This window comes from Zalophus californianus, chromosome 4, assembly GCF_009762305.2.
Source record: "Zalophus californianus isolate mZalCal1 chromosome 4, mZalCal1.pri.v2, whole genome shotgun sequence".
NCBI classification, from domain to species: Eukaryota; Metazoa; Chordata; class Mammalia; order Carnivora; family Otariidae; genus Zalophus; species Zalophus californianus.
The window spans coordinates 86499726-86521278 of NC_045598.1; the positions used below are offsets into that span (position 1 = coordinate 86499726).

General features: G+C 36.5%; 1 protein-coding gene across 1 annotated transcript; it reads left to right on the forward strand.

The window, feature by feature from the left end:
- Positions 1-20615: 20615 nt before the first annotated feature.
- Positions 20616-21101, forward strand: LOC113937257 (ubiquitin-conjugating enzyme E2 N-like). Its single transcript, XM_035727297.1, has one exon. It carries the CDS (start codon positions 20643-20645, stop codon positions 21099-21101), a length of 459 nt encoding a protein of 152 aa, XP_035583190.1. The 5' UTR covers positions 20616-20642.
- Positions 21102-21553: the final 452 nt, after the last annotated feature.

Below are 21553 nucleotides of genomic sequence, written 5' to 3' on the forward strand. Positions count from 1 at the left end.
TCCATCACAATATAATTATTCCTTTTGCATTGTATTCTTTTTTCTCTCTTTTCTTTCATCTCTTTGTTCTTAATTATTAAAAATGAGGTGAAGTTCCACTTTTTTCCTTTGAATTAATTTTATAATCAGTTCAATTAAATCAGTTTAATTAGAATGGCATATATACATAGTGATGAGGTGAGAGAGAACGATGAGAAAGATATTGAAAACAAGCCAAGCATAATCACATTTTTATTTTACTCAGTGTAAAGATTAGTGATTCTGCTACATTTGAGGTTCAGATGGATACATTCCCTTTCTGAGAAAAAAAATACACCTATGATTCTATATACATAGTCTTGCATAATACTGTAGGAGAGAGACAGATCTCTTTGAAGAATATCCCTGGCCATTGCCATCATGTTGATGAGGTCTTGACTCAATAACTAAAAAATAAGCAGCAATGTCATGCCATAGAGAAGATCATAAGTAACAAGAAAAAGTCATCCTGGTAACATGGATTATTGCAACAAACTCAAACTGAAGGGAGAGTGGGAGGAGGAAAAGCTTCTGAATAAGCAGTACTATCAAAGAACAAAAGAATAATAGCTACTTTACATGGAACTGCAAATAAACTCCAGATACCCAAGGAGTAGACATGTGATTGTGACTGTGTGTTCTGAGAAGTTAGCATTTAAGATCGGTCCTAGAAGACGGGCAAGAGAAATTGAGGAAAATCATCCCTGACTGACAGTTTTCAACAAGAAAGACAGAAAAGTGCATCCATACCATAAGATTGGTAATCACATTAAGACTTAAGTTAGTACTTACTATGTTCTGAGTGTTTCATACATATTGACTAATTTAATCCTTATAATAATCTTCTCCAATTGATGCTAGTATTGTCGTTTTTTGGATGAGGAACATGAAGGAGAGAGATTGACTCATTGGCCTGGATTCAGCAAAATTAGGCAAAGGTGGAGCCAGATTTTAGACTCAGAAAGTATTAGAGGAAGTCATCAAGAGGACATGACCTCTGGTTGAGGAGAGCTGGACCCGAGCAATCAAAGCGCCTCAACTTCTCCCCTGAGACTATGTGGATTGTATATGTGAGTAAATTTAGTTAAGGCCTCTATGTAAAGTTTTTATGGAGTTCCTGGATCCAGAGATGTATTCATCTTGCAGCCCCTCAAGACAAACCTTGTATGTAAATTCCTTTGCTTAAACCTTCCGCCTACCAATCTGGAGTGGCCTGCCTCTTTCTTTGGTCTCTTCTTGCCCTCTGTGTACAGGGGCCAGTTTCAAATTTCACCTGCACATATATCGTACGCCTTTTTCAGAGAAAGATCTTTTTACTTTCATTTAAGAGTGACTATTCCACAGATACTAATTTGGTCCGAGCTTCATAATAAAAAAAGGGGGGGCCTATTATTTTACCCAGATGGAGAACATGGAAATATCAAGTGTATTGGGGAGGATTAGAATTAATGAGAAGGAAATGACTGTTCAAAATATTAGTAGTTTTAAAACGGCTGCCCTCACATAACCTCCTATGGGATTTTGCGGGAAGAACAGAGAGAAGGAAACCCAAGTTCTGACTAGTCCCTTCTGGGCCTTCACATTATGTAGGGTCTCTGCAGAGAAGTTGTACAATCTATCAGTGTTATAATTTCAGATCCTTTAATCAGTGCATGTAATGTGCTTTTTATCAGTTTAGGTAAATTTTGTAGTTGCTTTGTATATTTATAGTTGCTTTATTTGATAACATGTTGCCATTTGAGCTTTGAATATTTAGTGAAAATATATTCCACATTTTTTAATTGAATGTGATATGATTTTCTGTACCCAAATACACATCTTCAATTCCTTCACATATGAATAACACTGTGAACTGTTCTTTAATGAACATTGTGAACCTACAGTTCAGTGTGTAAATATTTGTATCAAACTCTACCTTACAGTTCACTAATAAGATAAACTCAGGTTATGTTTCCTCTTGTGATGCATTAAGAGATTCAATATCATCTGCCAAAACTGTTTAACCTCAATTTAATTATGGGAAAATCATCACATATAAATTGTGGGACAGTCTATAAAACAACTGGCATTTGGCCTTTAAAAATAATCTTGCAAGGAAAAGAACATGAAAAGTGTTCTAGATTAAAAGAAACGAAAGACTTTGGATCTTCCCGCCCCCCAAAAAAGAGAAAGAAATAAAGAAATAAGAAAAAGAGGAAGAAAGGAAAAAATCTTGTATTGAAGGATATTAAGGGAAATTGGAATATAGACTATAAATTGAAAAATTAAATGTTCTATTAAAGTGTTAAAATAAATTATGCCTCCAAGGGAAAATATTTTTAACCTAGAATTCTATATTAAAGTATTAAAGTATTCTATTAAAGTATTAAAATAAATTATGTGTGTTCTATTAAGTATTAAAATAAATTATGCCTCCAAGGGAAAATATTTTTAACCTAGAATTCTATATCCAGCCAAACTATTAATAAATAGAAAATAAAGATAAAATTATTTTTTAAACACACATTTCAGAATGGAGAGGACTCAAGAATTTTACTTTCCATGTCTTCCCTCTTTGGAATACACTGGAGGCCATGGTTCCAAAAACAGGAAGTGTGGGAAAGAGTGTTCCAGAAATAGAAAGAGGCAAAGAGGAGCCTTTACAACATGTAAGCATCATCCCAATGGCAGCAGGAACCCAGAAAATCTTATACTGATCTTCAGGAAAAATAACGACATATTAGAAAAGATATGTGAATTGAAGTTACAGAATATGTAATAAGAATTATGGATAGGTATGTACAAAATTATGCAAATGAAAAAAGAGATAAAATTAACCCAAGGGGGTAAAACAACTTTTTCAGACAGGAAATATAAAATACACCTTTGGAGTGAATAGTATTAAATCATCATAAGGCTTAAAATGGTGATTTCTAACTTCACTAAAAATAGTGAAGTTGATACTTTTTTTTATTTTATTATGTTATGTTAGTCACCATACAATAATACATCATTAGTTTTTGATGTGGTGATCCATGATCCATTGTTTTCGTATAACACCCAGTGCTCCATGCAGTACAGGCCCTCCTTAATACCCATGATACTTTTAAGAAGATGGGGAAGAGGAATTGGAGTTGATTATGCAAGTGAACTAAGTTTCCATTTCCTTAAGTGGACCAATCAGAGAAAAAAAATAAGAATATTATTATAAAAATGAGGATAATCATCAAAAAGGAGATAAAAAAAGCTCAAACTTTTGCAACTGAGGAGCAGGACTGAAAATTGTGCATTAAAAAATATATATATATATATATTTATAATTTTGATGTTTGCCTTTTCTTGCTTCCACTAATAGAGGGCTTGAGACAGAGCCTTGTGTGTTAGTAACTTATCTGTGAAGGCTTTCTCAGGGACAAGAATGAGGGTTAGTGAAGAAGTAAAGCAGCAGTAGAATAATCAACAAAAGGCTGTATCACCATTGATAGCTGTGACTGGTGATCAGGTGCTCAAAAGATAACCAGGATGCAGAATAGTCAGTATTTCTGTCAGAATCTAAGCCAAGGCTTAGAACTAATTTTGTTTGTTTACCTAATTGGAAAAGCCCATTACTTAAACAAGCAAATGAGGGTCAGAGATACTTGAGTCTACTCTCTCCCTGAGCATCCAATTTCCCGAGAGCCATTTCCAGAGTCAACCCCTCTGTCTACCTTAAATTGTACATTCTGCATATGAATTGCATATTCAGCCAACTGCTCTGTGCTTCCATTGGGGGAACAAAACAGAATGGAATCCAGAGACTGGGCTTCTCACCCCATATTTGGTAGACTGTACATGGGATTTTTAAAAATTAATAAGGCCTTTCAGGTCTTAAATTTTCTTATTTGAAAGATAAGGAGATTAGATCACTTCTAGCCCCCTACATGGTATGATTTTATCAACTAAGCAAAGAGATGTGCAAAATGACTTCATAAAAGGGTTCACAACTGTTAAGTCACCTGAGCTTCATGTAAAATTGTCCATTGGAGGGCTATCATACAGATAGGATTTGGCAACAGTTAAAGACATCCTTTCTGAAAGCTGTGTTGAAAGCAATGCCAAATATCAGTTGTTCCTTTTCCCATTTATTTTCTTTCCAAGTATCACCACCAAAACTGACAACCATAATTTGCATTATTTTTCTCCCCACTGGACACTGCATCAGTGACATAAATCAACTAAAAAGAACACATAGTGGCATTAAAAATTCTGACTTAATTTATGATTTGGATGGCATTCCATCAGTACTAGCCAACCATAGTAGGACACTTAGCATATTGATACCTCATAGTTTTGTTTGTGTTTTCATTTTTAATAAATCTATAGTGTGCACCGTTCCTGCTGCAGCTGCTTCCTTTGCATGTATAATTTATTGTAATATACTTAAATGTTGTTGGTGTGGCTTTTTATGTATTTTAATTAATTTAATTGTGTTTTAACCATTATTATGGGCTAAAAAAGTTTGGTCTCTTTGAGAAGTAAAGTTTAACAATGATTAAACTGGCTAGAGTGAGGAAAGATAATAAAATATTACATCAAATGCTGGCTAACAAAAAAAGGGACTGCGGATAGGCTCAATCAAAAGTTCTTTATAAACTAAAACAATAATAAGATATAACTATGCACTATATAAGGCTATACACCAACATATCATAAGTGGTTATTGTTAAGATGAATCTGGTAGATTATCTTCATTTTCTCCTTTTAACGTGTCTGCATTAATTGCAAATTTTTAAATATGCCTGTGTTACCTCTTAAAAATGAGAGATAAGAAATTTGTCAATTTTGGTAAATAAAAAAAGAATGCTTAGGGAATCAAGACATTCTAAGGAGTCTGTGATTTATATCTAAAAATGGTCTTCAATAATGAGATAGTCCTAATACCTCTATGGATATCCACAATCCCAAGCAACTTGAATATTTTGTTGTCGTTATTGGAGAGATATATTTAACATTATTTAAATGATTTGAAAAATTGTTCAAACTTTCCAGAACATATAAAAAAGGAAAACTTTCAAATTAATTTTATGAAGTTAGCAAAACATTGATCACATATGGTATATTTTTAGAATTTTATTTTCTAATTGGTTATTGCTAGTATAAGGAAATAAGTTTCCTTAGATTTTTGTATGCAGATATTATAACCAGTGATTTGCTAGCTACATTTACTTATTCTAACATTTAATTTTTTCTGCACATACAATGCAATTTGCAAATAATGACTAGTATATTTCTTTTTTGCCAGTACTTAGGCACTTTTTTATTTTTCTTTTATTGAACTAGCTGGGGAATCTTGTTTCTGATCTCGGAAAGAAAGCTTTCAATATCTCCTTATTAATTATGACATATGTTTTAGGTTTTAATGGCTCTCTCTAATCAGGTTAAAGAAATTCTGTTCTATTCCTCATTTGTACATTTAAAAAATACAACTTTGTGCATCCTTTGAGATAAGATTTTCTCTTTCAAACAGTGCTGTAAATTACACTGATTTTATGATGTTGAAATAATCTTGTATTATTGGAAAAAAAAGATATAACTATGCACATATTAGAATGGTTAACATTATCATTATTTTCTAATTGATAATACCAATTAAAGTAGGGGAGCAACTAGAACTCTCATTCATTGCTTGTGGGAATGCAAAATGTACAAACACTTTGGAATACAAGTTGGTAGTTTCTTAGAAAGCTAAACATAGCCTTATCATAGGATCTAAAATTCATGCTCCTAGGAATTTACTCAATTTATCTGATAAGTTATGTCTACACAAAAACCTGAATATTTTTAGTAGATTTATTTATAATCACTGAAAACTGAAACAACCAAGATGTCCTTCAACAGCTGAATGGGAAAACAAATTATGATACATATATACAATGGAATATTATTCAGTAATAAAAAGAAAATATCTATCGAGGCATGAAAAGATATGGGTGAATCTTAAATGTGTACTGCTAAGTGAAAGAAGCCAGTCTGAAGGAGCTACATAATATGTTATTCCAATTGTATGACATTTTGGAAAAAAAACAAAACTATAATTATGGTGAAAAGACCAGTGGTTGCCAGGAATTCAGGGATGGGGCAGAGAGTTGATTAGGTGAAGCACAGAGGATTGTTTAGGTTGGCAAAACTATTCTGTATTACACTGTCATTATTGATACATGACATTAAGCATTTGCCAAAACTCACAGAACTGTACATCACTAACAGAAAATTTTAACTTGCAAATTTTGAAAGTCCATTAGGAGGTCAGTGGATCTCAGTATGTAGAATGAAACAAAACAATCTAACTTTATTATGAATGTGGGAAACAACTTCTGGAAGAACGTGGGAGGAAGGACACTGTCTTAATTAACCTTGGGAATTACTGGGATCTGTAATACTCAAGGCAAAAAGAGCTGTATATAAGCACTAGTTGATAAAATTAGTTTCCACCAGTGGCTCAGGGTTAACCATTTTGATATCATTATACTTATAGACAAGAAATTGACCCATTAAATAAAGGGATGGCAGATGGTGGGAGCCAGGTTTCTCACAGTTGGCATACAAGGTTAAAGACAAGCAAGGGAAAGTCTATAATGATCTATGTAGTGATGAATTAAAGTTGGAGACGTTAGTATGAACCTGTATTTAGCTTAATATAGATACAGATGTTTTCAGATAGAAATATTTATAGGTATGTGTCTATATACGGGTAAATATACACACATATAATCTGTTAATTCTGTCAGCCTGAGATGGTCTACAAACAATGATACTCCAGTAGCAACAAGCACACTTCAGCCCAGCTCTTGATTTCTGATACCATTCTCCAAAAATAGGAACCAGGGTTCCCTAGAAAGATGAATGATTCTGGAACTAGGGCGGTAAATATACAAGATGAACCTAGAGCTTCCTTTAGTAACAGAAAGTAAGGAAGTACTCAAAACCAAACCAAAACAAACAACACATTCATTGGGGTACGTCAAGGAGCCAACTCAAATGGCCAAAACCCCAATAATTTGAGCAATAAAATAAGGTGATATTGGATTATATAACTCAAAATATAAAACAAATATCAATTAAGTCCATACTGATATAAATAAATTATTGAATAACCAAATAAATGGGGGCAGAATAGACAAATACTCTATGAAGAAGAATTCCAAATGATGTATGTAAATATTCTCTCATCTTCCTCAAGTAGGTGGTGTATAACTCTCTACTCCTTAAGTGGGAATTGCACACAGTAACCTCCTCTGAAGAGTACAGTATGGAAGGGGGAGAAAGACTAACTTTCCTGGAGACAACTCTCAAACACTACCTCAACCAGGTGATCAAAATCCAAATCAACAGTACTAAGTCATGTGGATGGTATGTAACCTTGATATGATGTGATGAAAATGGCACTTCACCTCCAGGGTCTTCCTGCCAAAAACACATAACTTGCCCTTATTAGGAGAGAAAACATCAGACCAATCCCAATTGAAGGGCATTCCAAAAAATACCTGATAAGTCCTTTTGAAAAAGGTCAAAGTTATCAATACCAAGAAAAGTCTGAGAAACCGCCTCAGCCAAGGAGAGTCTAAAGTGACATTACAACTAAAATTAATGCAGTATTCTGAATGAGATCTTGAAATAGTAAAAGGATATTAGGGAAAAAATAAGGAAATTTTTATAAAGTGTGGAGTTTAAAAAATATATCAATATTTGTTCATTAATTGTGACAAATGGACCACATTAATGTAAGATGTTAATAGAGGAAACCGTACCCAGTGTATGGGGATTTCTATACTATCTGCAATTTTCCTGTAATTCTAAATTCTAAATTCCCAGTCAGGGAAACAAAAGAACCATGGTGCCTTGTGTAAAATGGCCACGTGGAGATAAAAACATTTAAAATCTACAGATTTCAGCAATATCATTGGAAACTTTTAGATAAAGGAAAATGAAGTAGTAACAGATTTAAATAAGCACCTAATTGAGGATTTTGTTGTGGGCAATAATCCACATTCCCGGAACACTGGATTTGGAAGCAGAAAGGAATATTTGTGTTTTAAATAGACAGCAAATTCTTAGGAACTCATGATTCCAAATCTCTAAGAACCAAACCTTCCCAAAACCTCATCCTGCCAAAACCTGTAGCAATTATAAAGCATTTCCCAAAACTGTGTGCTATGTGTCAAAATCCAGAAATTTTTTAGAGTGCATTTGCCAACCTAAAGATACCAGATTGTAAATATAGGGAGGGTTAAATTTAACAGAGATGACTTTATTCCTTATTTATACTTCTAAATTTTGACCCTAGGGGCACCTGGCTGGCTTAGTCAGTAGAGCATGTGACCCTATTTTTTTCTTTAAAGATTTATTTATTTGTTAGATTAAGAGAGAGAGAGAGAGCAGCGGGAGGGGCAGAGGCAGAAATAGAATCTCCAGCAGACTCCCTGCTGAGAGTGGAGCCCAGTGTGGGGCTGGATCTTATGACCCTGGGATCGTGACCTGAACCAAAGCGAAGAGTCGGAGTGTTCATCAACTGAGCCACTCAGGCTCCCCAAAGAGCATGTGACTCTTGATCTCAGAGTTGTGAGTTCAAGCCCCACATTGGGTGTACAGCTAGTTTAAAATAAATAAATAAATAAATAAATAAATAAATAAATAAAATAAAATGGATGATATTCATGAACATAGAAATATGCGTGTTTAAAAAAAAAATCTTGACCATATGTCTCTGGGCTATCTGGCTTAATCCTACCTTAAATAACAATGGCCTATTTAAGGTGAGCCTGAATGATTTTTCCCTTCTTTTATTTCATATCATTATTCATACTTCTAAAAATAATTCACTCTTTGGAGAAACTTAATAATTAACCAAGCAAAACCTATTGATGAAAGTGGCATATTGATTTTCTCTTTGAAAGGTGCATCTATTTGCATTAACATCTTATATTATCCAAGAGACATCTTGGGTCACAAGGTCTTTAACACATTGAGATAAGTTTGCTTTGAAGCTCCATGTCATATTCATGGTCGGTCTAGTGATGTTCCTTTATTTATTCTTGTGATTCTGCTCTTATTCACGTGCTGTTTTTCACATGATTTCCCATTGAATTTTTACTCTCTGCTGTATCTTTCATTTGTTACTTTTTCTAAGTGCCGAAATTGATACCAATTTGCAATTCAGCTCCAGTCCTTCAGTTCAAAGAAAAACAAAATACTCACCCAAGCTCTTTGCGGATGGAGCAGATTTCACAAAAAGATTGGTGTGATAAAGGAGTTTACAAGTTACAAATATAAAATGCAGTATTAATTATCTTTGATATAAAATAATTTATTCAGTCGCTCTGCTGTGTCCTTCGGTCATCCTCCAAGTGTCCATAATCTTCCGCCCCCTCCTTTCTTCCATCACCCCTCTCTCTGTATGTATAAATCAAAGACAAAAGGGCAAAAACAGAGATAAACATTTTCTAAAGGCAAATTCTTTCTATTTTCTTATGTAGAACAATGCATTCCTTTCCAGTTTCCTTCACACATTCAGCTTTGGTACAGTTTTTGTGTAACCCACTATTTGCTGGGTTATATGGCTACTTAGGAGCAAGACAGAATTATTTGTTTTTACTTCAGGATTTAATTGTTTAAAATTTCTCCATGAGCTGCTGTTCCAGATATTACAATGGTATTATACCACAGCTACAAAATACGCAATTAACTTTACATCTATACAATGGAAGAATGCCTCCTTTAATGTCCCACACACTGTTAAAACTTACGGTCCAATGTATTCTTTTCCTTATTTGAATTTCCAGAAGCATTTGCCAGAGTTAATGACTTCCTCCTTGAAGGTTATTCTTTCATCACCAGATACTCCTTTTCAATCTTCTTTTGCTGGTTATTTATCAGCTTTCTGGCTTCTAAACATTGGAGTGACCCAGGGCTCTGTCTTCAGTCCTCTTTTCCCTCTATTTTTACTCCCCAGATGACATCACTTTAGCACATGAGGTTTCTGTATTCACTATGAGTTATGACCACCAACTTTAATCTTCATCTCTGATCTCTTATGTGAGGTCTGCACTCGAACGTCCAACTGTCCACATTACATCTCCTTTGTAAAGTTTAGACCTCCTCAAATTTAATGTGTCCTCAGATTGAATGATTTATTTCCCCCAAATCTTCACCTCCTGTGTTCTTCTCTCTCAATGTAATTTAAGGCAACTTTCTTCCTTTTAACACCCATGTCTTACTGGTCAGTGGTGTAACGGTCTTCTTATAAAATAAATCCCAAGTCTGACTCTCTCACCACCTTGCAGCTACCATCTTCTCCAAACCATTATCACCTCTTCCATGGAGAAGTTCTTCTCTTATACTTGTTCTCCATTAAGCTGACTAATCTTATTAAAATGTAATAAAGTATTTTTCCCCACTTCAAAACCGCCCCAGTGGACCCCAATCTCACACAGGGTAAATCCTAAATATTCAACATAGCCACAAATGTTCTGTGTAATTAAGCACTGGGTATATGTATATATCTCTGACCTGATCTCTCATCCCTTTCTTGGTCCTACATAATCATAATTGACTCCCACACTACTTCTGGAGTAAATCAATCACATTCAATCAGCACGCCTTTTTACTTGTTGTTCCCCCAATTTTTCTATTCCCTTAGTCCAGTTAAGTTGCTTTGAAAATGGAACCTTGTCAATGAGGCTTTTCCTGTCCATACTTATCTAAAATGATACCCCCTCCCACAGCAACCTATCCCCCCATCCTTCCTTGCTTTATTTTTCCCCATAATATATTTTTTTAAGATTTTGTTTATTTATTTAAGAGAGAGAGAGAGAGAGCACGAGAGGGAAGAGGGTCAGAGGGAGAAGCAGACTCCCCGCCGAGCAGGGAGCCCGACGCGGGACTCAATCCCGGGACTCCAGGATCATGACCTGAGCCGAAGGCAGTTGCCTAACCAACTGAGCCACCAGGCTCCCTTTCCCCATAATATTTTAACCCTTGCATACTATATATTTCTTTGTTATATTTTTCTTCCCATTAAAGGGTAACTCAATGTCTGGCATATAGAATATATTGATATTTATTTAATTTATGAATTGTTTTTCTTCAGACAATTGTTTTAAGATTTTTTGGAAGATTTTATAGTATAACTTGCCATTCAGTAAATACATGTGCAGTCCTAAACTGTCTTATAGATACAGAATGTATGCAGAAGGAAGGCGGATAGATATTTTATGTCTCTTTACTCTTTTCTGAAGAGACATTAAAATCCTGAGATTGTGTCAAAGTTTGAACCATTTTTCTCAGTATGCAAATATTTGATATTGGTAGTAGAAGTATACTTAATTTGGATTGGGAAATACATGTTATCAGTAACCTGTTAGGCTTAAAAGAAATTGGAGAATTATCTTCTCTTTCAATCAAAGAAGCAAAGAGTTAGGATTTCTAAAATACTTTGAAGGATAGAAAAGAAGTTATAGAGCAAATATTTCTATTACTAACAGCCTAACACTGTCTCTTATTCCTGTTCTTGGTATCTATATTGGAGCCATTAACTCACTTCCTCTTTCAGAGCCCCTGTCATTTAACCCTAGACTTCAGAAAGCCACAGTGGACGGGGCGCCTGGGTGGCTCAGTGGTTAAGTGTCAGCCTTTGGCTCAGGTCATGATCCCAGGGTCCTGGGATCGAGCGCTGCATTGGGCTGCCCGCTCTGTGGGAAGCCTGCTTCTCCCTCTCCTTCTGCCCCTGCTTGTGTTCCCTCTTTTGTTGTGTCTCTCTCTGTCAAATAAATAAAGAAAATCTTAAAAAAAAAAAAAAAGAAAGCAAGCAAGCCACAGTGGGGTACCTGGGTGGCACAGTCAGTTAAGGGGTTAAGCGTTGGACTCTTGGTTTCAGCTCAAGTCCTGATCTCAGTGTCTTGAGATCGATCCCCGTGTCAGACTCTGCACTCAGTGTGGAGTCTGCTTAAGACTCTTTCTGCCCCTCCTGCTTGTGCTCTCTCTCTCTCTCTCTCTCTTTCAAATAAAATAAATGTCAAAAGAAGAAAGAAAGAAAGAAAGAAAGAAAGAAAGAAAGAAAGAAAGAAAGAAAGAAAGAAAGAAAGAAAGAAAGAGCCACAGTGTCTTCTCGTTGATAATATCATTTAGCCATGTAATATATGAGATGCAATCCCAGCAAATTTTAGACAGACTCAGTCACAAGATTTCCTTGAGTACCACAATAATTCAATGGAGCAGCTAATATCTAAATTTGATTTTATAAAGATAGAATGCTCTGGAAAAGACATCAGTGAAAATATCTACCCAAGCAAATTATAAACCAAAAGAAACAATTTCTTACAATGAACATACCTATATGTCTCCAACTAAAGTATCATGGAAGGCATTAAATAAGATTCTCAGAAGGAGGGCACCTGGGTGGCTCAATTGGTTAAGCAACTGCCTTCAGCTCAGGTCATGATCCTGGAGTCCCGGGATCGAGTCCCGCATCAGGTTCCCTGCTTGGCAGGGAGTCTGCTTCTCCCTCTGACCCTCCCCTCTCTCATGTGCTCTCTCTCTCAAATAAATAAATAAAATCTTAAAAAAAAAAGATTGTTTTAAAAAAAAAGATTCTCAGAAGGAAAGAAAAAAAAACTATGAATACTCTTTCCTCTTTTCTATAGAAAGCTGTTTCCTTATAAGGCCAAGTTACTTATCTTTTGGGAAAGACACAATAAAACTCTCTCAGAACTCTTAAAATACTCATGGAATGATACATACGTCTAATGCAATAATTTAGAGCCTTCTTTTTTTTTTTTTAGTGATGATCTTTGTCCAAATAGTAAATTTATTCAGCAAATCCAAGCCCTATTCATTACACACAAAATAGAATTATCTGCTAAATATTCCCAAAGTAGAGGCTTCTGGGTGGCTCAGTCAGTTAAGCGCCTGATTCTTGATTTTGGCTCAGGTCATGGTCTCAGGGTCATGAGATTGAGCCCCAAGATGGCCTCTGTGCCTGGTGTGTGGAGCCTGCTTAACATTCTCTCTCTCTCTCTCCCTCTCCCTCTGCCCTTCCCCCACCCTGTGAATAAATTTTAAAAACTTTTCCCAAAGTAATGGTTTGAATAGATCCATACAGATAATATAGAGCTATGGGAAAATTGGGTGAGGGAGAGTGAGGCAAGGGAAAGTGAGCTTTCTTCATGATCCTCAGGGCTACATATACAGGTTTTCAAGCCACATCTACTCTGGCCAATTCAATTTAGACTATACAAACATTCACCAATGCAAAACAATACAGAAGTAGAAGGAAAAATAAATGTGATATAACCCTGGTCTTCAATTAGCTTATGATTTTAATAGGACTACTACAAATAGGCAGATAAGAATTATTAAGGAAAATAAGTTAAGCACCATTAAATATGAAGAATGTATGGTGGTAGCTCAAAGTCGTGTAAGATTATACAGATAGAAAATTTCAAAGTTTTTGTTTTTTGGTTTTTGGAAATTTTTTTTTACATGTTGTCTTTATAAAGATCATTTCCATCTCTGTTTATTTCCAAAATGGAAGTACCTATCTATATTGAAGAACTGCCAAAAGAGTAACAAATATTAGTGAAATGGCTAACTTTTAATATGTAATCATATTAATTATATTAAATATTCATATTTTCCTAAAAGTAAACGTGACATTTCTTGATCAAGGAAAATCATTATTTCCTATAGAAATAATTACAATGGTCATCCTTGCCCTAATCTTCCCTTCCTCTGGGTCTACACAATGACAGCCAGATGGACATTTCTATGCATACAACAGGGTCTGCATCACAGGAGATGAACCTCAAAATATGAACATGGTAGCTTATGTATGTTGAACCTCCTCCCTCCTGATATCTCCCTATTATAAACAAATTCTCCTTGGAAATAGAAGGGGAAGAATCCTGGGTTCTTACTCATTGAAAAATAAGTAAATGTCTACAAGGGGGAGATAATACAAGTGTCTCTGCATTTACACACCTTGCAATATTTTCATGGCTCTTGGTTTTATCCCCTTTTGAATGTAAACACATACCTCATGGAGACAAATCTCTGAGTTCTCAAAACCTATTGAGTCATCTCTTAGTTTCCAAGCCTTGTTTATTAACCCACATTCCAATAAATGTATTCACAAAGTTAACCATACAGAAACATAAAAATTAAAATCCTCTATAGAGCGATCAATATCTGAGATGAAAAAAAATAGCATTTTTTCTTAATGATTAAATGATGATTGAGTTTTACCAAATGTCTTCAAGCCATTTATCTGATAAGCAAATTTGAGTCACAAAGAGAGAAAAATAATGGCATGATATTCTCCTAGTCTTCATCATGGGATAATTCATTCTTCTGTCCTCACCTATTACTAGTCAGATTTTCTCCAAGTTCATTTTATCCTCCTTTCATTTTTCATTCAGATTCTTTCCCTCAGCTGTCTCATGCTTCATACAATCATAAAATTGTGTTCATAAAATCAGGTCTTTAACCCAGAGCTCTCTTCTGACCCCAGATTAATAAATACAACTGCTTACCTGATACCTTATACCTGAAACATAAAAAGCCCAGTACTGAAATCATGATCCTCATGACCACAAGGTGGTATTTTCCATGTTTCTCCCTTCTGTGAATGACATCAATATGAATCTAAGTAAGCCAGAAACCAAGTCATCCTGATTCTTTCCTCTCCTTCATCTTCATATCTAACATTATCTCATAAATTTCTCAAATCTTTCTGTTTCTTTCCATCCCCATTGTTTTAAGTATAATCTGACCTGCTATCACCTCTTGCTTGAATTGTTGCAATAGCTTTTCTGCATTACCCAATATGGTAGCCACTAGCCACAGATAGCTATTTAAATTTAAATTTAAATTCCCTAAAACTTAAAATTCAGTCACATTTCAAGTGAACAGCCTGGATATATAACATTTACATCACTGAAGAAGTTTCTGTTAGATTTTACTATAGCTAAAGTGTTCTATCTAAATCTGTTTTACTCCCCATCCAATTAATTATTCACATTGCACACAAAATTAGATTTCTAAAATACAATTTAAAAAACCCCTAAGCTACTCACACACACAATTTAAATAGTTCATTGGTTTTCCTTCTGCTTTTAGGCTCTAACTTACCATTAAATGAAGTGATTACTTGGGCTAAAAAATCCTGCACCAAACCCAATGGCTCCTGGTTATTTTGCCCCCTATTTCTCTAGACTCACTCTATAATTCACTATAATCTAACAACCTTGACATTTTTAACAACTCTTAAATGACCTTCCCCATCCTTCTTCCCACTTTAAGGAATGTGAATAAGCGGTGCCCTGATCATGAAATACTACTGTCCCCCCCACCACCCTTTTTTTGGTTAACCTTTCAACTCTTAATTTCAAATCAGTAGTCAAAGCCTCGGGAAAGCTTGCTTTGACATCCTTGATCAGGTCAAATCCTCCTGCTTTAAATAATCATGTATAATGTACCTCTCCTTCAAAAGATTTATTATAGCTGCAATTTTAAATTTATATGTGTAATATTTGATTAAAGAGGGCAGAGATGATACCTGTTTTTGCTCAATTATGGTGATTAACTCAGAGAAGCTGCTCATATATTTGGGTTGAATGAATTCAAGTCTCCTCATGACTTCCCTCTTGTAGCCATGCTGTAAATGACAGTGATTTGATTATCATCAAAGGTATACCAGTGAATGGGCTTGGTTGGAAACAAAGAAACTGACACTGACTATAGTGAAAATCATACGGAAGGATATCCAGAAGTCCAAAGACCATGAAAGGGAGCTAAGGCTAACAAATAAAATAACCTGTGTCATGTCCTTGTCATTCACACAGCGCTGCCGCTGACCCAGCCACATTGAACTCCCACTACGGCTAGCACCACTGGGCTCTTGATTCCACTGGGCACCAAGTGAATAATCCTCTGCCCTTATTGCTTGATTGTTCCTTGTGGAGAGCATCTGACCGGGAGAGCCTCAGTCACAGTCCAATGCTTCAACTGCCAGACGGCAGAAAGAAGAAAGCACAGAAACTTTAAATTTCCTAGTGTGAGCTGGGGCTTTGCCTCTTACCAATACACACACACACACACACACACACACACACACACACACACACACACTACAGACATTCCTCCCAAACAGAAATGAGGTCAGATGTTCAATAGTTCAATATATCAACAAAAATCTGTTATGAACTCTATTTCAAAATCCTCCTCTGTTTCCTCAAACCCCTAAACACCCAAGATACAACTATTTTGTTACAAGACACAGGACAGTTTTTGTTTTGTTTTGCAATATGTGAGGACAGTTTTGTGTATTTTATTACAATACAAGAGGACAATTTGTTTGCTTCATCTGCTTATTCCCTGCCATATTGCTAGACATTAAAACAGTACCTTGAATATAAACACTCAATAAATATTTGTTGAATGGATATTACTTAATAAGTATTTTTTTTATTTGAGAGATAGAAAGAGAACACGTGTAAGCAGGGGGAGGTAGAGGCACAAGCAGACTGTGTGCTAAGCATGGAGCCCAATGCGGGGTGGGGCTTCATCTCATGATGGTGAGGTCACAACCCCGAGATCACAACCTGAGCCGAAATCAAGAGTTGGTCGCTTAACTGACTAAAGCCACCCAGGCACCCCTTAATAAGTGTTTTTTAAATGACAACTTTTATATCAGGATTTACTGTCTGTAAGACACTGTTGTAAATATTTTAACTATATTAACTCAATTCTCACCATAGCTCTATGAAATAGATCTGAGTACTATCCTCATGTTAAAGATTATAATACCTGAGTGCATAGAGAAGATTAACTTTCCCCAGGCTCACGCAACAGTGAATAGCAGAGCGTGAATTTTAGTTCCTGTAAAATGACTGACATGTCTATAGAACTACTATAGTAAGTGGCCTAAAACAGAAACTCTAAAACTTGGTTGGTGTCTGATTTATTAGGAAGAAAAAATCTAATGAAAAATAATTGACTGATTATAAAGCCTATGATAGTATCACAATACAACCAAATTAGTGTTTCTAAAGCTCAGCTCTGCTCCAAAAACTTCAGCAGTTCAATATTTCCTAGTAATACCTTAAACCCGAAGCCTATTCTTGCAGAACCACCGATGATTTTATACTGAGTTTTTTGGTACCTAGCACACTGTGCACAGCTGACAGTAATTTCTACTGCTGTCACTGTCATTATTACCATTACTCTTATTGCTCACTCCATTTTCATAGGCACTCCTATGTTTCAGTCATCCTTGGGCTATCTGTGTTTCTGGAAAATCCCAAGCATTTTGGACATTGTGTGTTTTCTTTTGGCGACAGAGGCATAGGCAGCGGCCCCAGCAAAGACATCTCTCAGACTCCTAGTGAGCCATCTGCTTTGAGGAATATGGCTCTCACAGTGCATAGTAACTACTCTTCTTCTATACAAGTGACTGCCTGATGAGCCCATATATGGCATAGTGTCCCATTCTTTCTCCCGAGTGCCCTCCCGTACAGGCTCAAGGCCTAGATGGGACATACAACCACTAGTCACAAGATCAGAGTCATTCCCCTAAGCCTAGTATCAGTTCTTCCCCTTACTGAAATTGACACACACAGTTCAATCTGAGACGCACAGGCACGGGTAGAGACAAGCAACCCATGGCCACTTTAAGAAGGGCCCCAAGCCCATATCCCATGCCAATTCTCAAAATGTCTGACTTTGGTCAGTTAAATTTGTAACAGAGGTTTGCTAGGTTCGGGAGATGCAGCACAAAGCAGCGCAAGGGAGGACAGGTCAAAGTGCAAGCTTGCTAGCAGGCAGCTACATAGCTCGATGAGCCCTCCAGCCAAAGAACAGCCATTCAGAGTTGCATGTTCTCTAGGAGGCAGCAGTACTAGTCAACAGGCCAAAGGTGAAGAAAAAAGACCTCCAGTAACAGTGGTTGTTACCTAAAATCTCGCTCACAGAACACATGGTTAGGGTTCAGCCCAAATCCAGGGGGTGACCACACAATATGCTTGTAGTTCCCACTGCCCTAATATCTGGCCATCAAAATCCAAATTTCAATGGCATTTCATGAAACCTTTGTGAAACCCAATTGATGAATGACGCTCACTCTGGTGAAGTAGCACAGTACTTTATATATGATATATTAGGACATTTTCATGTGCTCGATAGATGGAGTTATTGCCCTGACTATGCTAGAAATTCCTTTCAAGTAGAACAAAGGGCAAAATCTTTTATAAATATCATTATCACTCCCGGGCGCCTGGGTGGCTCAGTTGGTTAAGCAACTGCCTTCGGCTCAGGTCATGATCCTGGAGTCCTGGGATCGAGTCCCACATCGGGCTCCCTGCTCAGCAGGGAGTCTGCTTCTCCCTCTGACCCTCTTCCCTCTCGTGCTCTCTGTCTCTCATTCTCTCCCTCTCAAATAAATAAATAAAATCTTTAAAAAAAAAAAATATCATTATCACTCCCGATACATATCCTGCTCCTACAAAGTAGGTCTCAATAACATTTGTGAAAGTAATGGATACTTTACAGACTGGATTAGCAAGTGTTTGTTTGTTCACCTTATTAACAATGTCCAGTGTAATGTGCATACTTTATAGAAAATATTGACATTGATATATAGCAATATAAAGAAGAATCAAGTTCAATGGTTTCCCAAAACTTCATTATTGTTTCTGGATTCCTGTATTAAAAAAAAAAAAGGCAAAAAGCCTACTTTGTGAACCATGAGAAAGCTAACCTTTCTAAAGGTGGCATGATTTTGACATAGGCAATTTTTTATTTTTACCTTTCTGCCTCTGGTAATGACAAAAAGCACACTCTTCTAACAGTGAGGCAAGGTTTTGAAACTAGCTCCTTGGAAAAAGTCAGTAGGCTCAGTTCTACTCTCATTTCTGTTAAAAGGTTGACTGGCCCGGGGCAAGGCAGCTAATCTGACTGTGCCTTACTTTCAGCCCCTGGGAGAAAAAAAAACAGTGGTAGCGGTCTCTGAAATTTTCCTTAAAGTTGTATGGATTAATGAGAAAGATCTCCGAAAGGCTTTGAGTTGCTTAGAGAATTATTATTTATAAGTATAATCTACTGATAGTATGTTTGAGCCAGATGTCAAACTGGTAGTGCTCAACTTTTTTCAAAACTGCATCCCCTACATATAAAAAACACTAAAGTTCTTACTCTAATTTAATAACAAAGAAAAAGTTTTGATATATACTCATCACACAAAGTTAATATTATTTTATTATGCAATTTGCGATGCTATGAACAAATGGTTAAATATGCTAAATCTCAATCCTGGAGCTTCAAGGTTGAGTCCCTTCTCTGTAAGAACCATCGTGCTTTAGATACAAATAGCTTTGTCATACCTTTCCAAAACAAGACAAATGGATACTCATGACTCCTGAGTATTCTCCCACTTGAACTTGGACATCAGACTAGAATTGAGAATCTTAAAAGCATCAAAGTTCTGATTATATTAAAAACAGCCTTCCCTAAATCTGTAACATAGCAGATGTTGCTGCTCAACAATAAAGATATAAACCAACTTCTGAAATGAATGCACTACATTTCACCTCGTCACCTTCAGATCTTTTTTTTTTTTAAGATTTTCTTTATTTATTTGAGAGAGAGAGAGCACAAGCGGGGGGAGCGGGAGAGGGAGAAGCAGTCTCCCTACTGAGCAGGGAGCCCAACGCGGGGCTCGATCCCAGGACCCTGAGATCATGACCTGAGCCAAAGGCAGACACTTAACCGACTGAGCCACCCAAGCGCCCCTCACCTTCAGATTTCTGATCAAAATTCACTTTTGCAGAGACTGTGCTTTAACCATTCTATTAAATAGAGCAGCAGCTTCATCTTCTCCATCTCTCTCAAACTTACCTTGCTTCATTTTTTTCTTCATAAGCCCTAACTACACCTGACATTATGCGTGTTTTATACTTGTCTTCCCCAACAAAATACAAGACACCTAAGAGTAGGGACCTCTCTGCAAATTTTGTCCTTTGGCTATTTATCCCCAGTGCCTATAGAGCATAGAGGAAGTGCTTAACGAGTGTTGGCTGGCTGGATGGCCTATGTTACTTCTGATCCCCCAAACTAACCAAAACCCAAAACACACTTTTGAATATAGTAGGAACACAAGGTTTACATAAGTGACAAATTATCATAAATACTAATCATATGAAAGTATTTTTATATTTTTGACATTTTTATATTCTGAAATAGTTGATCAGTCAATACTAGAATTTAGCAAGACTAAATATTATAGAAAAGACATTTTAAAACTCACAATACATCAGAGGTCATCTGTTTGAAAACAAGGAAAATTTGTGACCTCTGTTGCTCCCAACTCATTTCAATGAAAGCTGTTAGACTTATATTTTTCTAGTTTAAATGTAAGTCTCATTCTATCAGAGATTTGTGGCTTTAGAAAATTTGAAACTACTTATATGAAGCTAAGTAAGATATCATTTTTCAAATGACTGTAATTGAACTTAAACATAAAAATAGTTATTTAGTAAGTGGAGCCCTGGACTTCTACTCGTGCGTGAGGCGAGCGAAGCCGGAGTCGAGACCAGAGGCCGAACTCGGGATCTGACAAGATGGCGGGGCTGCCCCGCAGGATTATCAAGGAAACCCAGCGTTTGCTGGCAGAACCAGTTCCTGGCATTAAAGCAGAACCAGATGAGAGCAACGCCCGTTATTTTCATGTGGTCATTGCTGGCCCCCAGGATTCCCCCTTTGAGGGAGGGACTTTTAAGCTTGAACTATTCCTACCAGAAGAATACCCGATGGCAGCCCCTAAAGTACGTTTCATGACCAAAATTTATTATCCTAATGTAGACAAGCTGGGAAGAATATGTTTAGATATTTTGAAAGATAAGTGGTCCCCCGTACTGCAGATCCGCACAGTTCTGCTATCGATCCAGGCTTTGTTAAGTGCTCCCAATCCAGATGATCCATTAGCAAATGATGTAGCGGAGCAGTGGAAGACCAACGAAGCCCAAGCCATAGAAACAGCTAGAGCATGGACTAGGCTATGTGCCATGAATAATATTTAAAATCGATCTGATTATCAAGTTCTCCTGTCTCCTGCTCTGCCAAGACTTCTTCCTTTTTTGTTTGCATTTAATGGACACAGTCTTAGAAACATTACAGAATAAAAGCCCAGACATCTTCAGTCCTTTGGTGATTAAATGCACATTAGCAAACCTATGTCTTTTCCTGATTCACTGTTGTAAAGCATGAGCAGAGGCTAGAAGTACCATCCGGATTGTTGTGAAACGTTTAAAAGCAGTGGCCCTTCTCTGCTTTTATTCATTTCCCCATCATGGTTTGAGTATAAAGCACTGTGAATGAAGGTAGTTGTCAGGGTTAGCTGCAGGGGTGTGGGTGTTTTTCTTTATTACTTTTTTTAAGGGGGAGAGGTAGTTTTATTTTAATTTTTTGGGCTCCTTTCCCCCCTTTTATGGTGATCTAATTGCATTGGTTAAAAGCAGCTAACCAGTTCTTT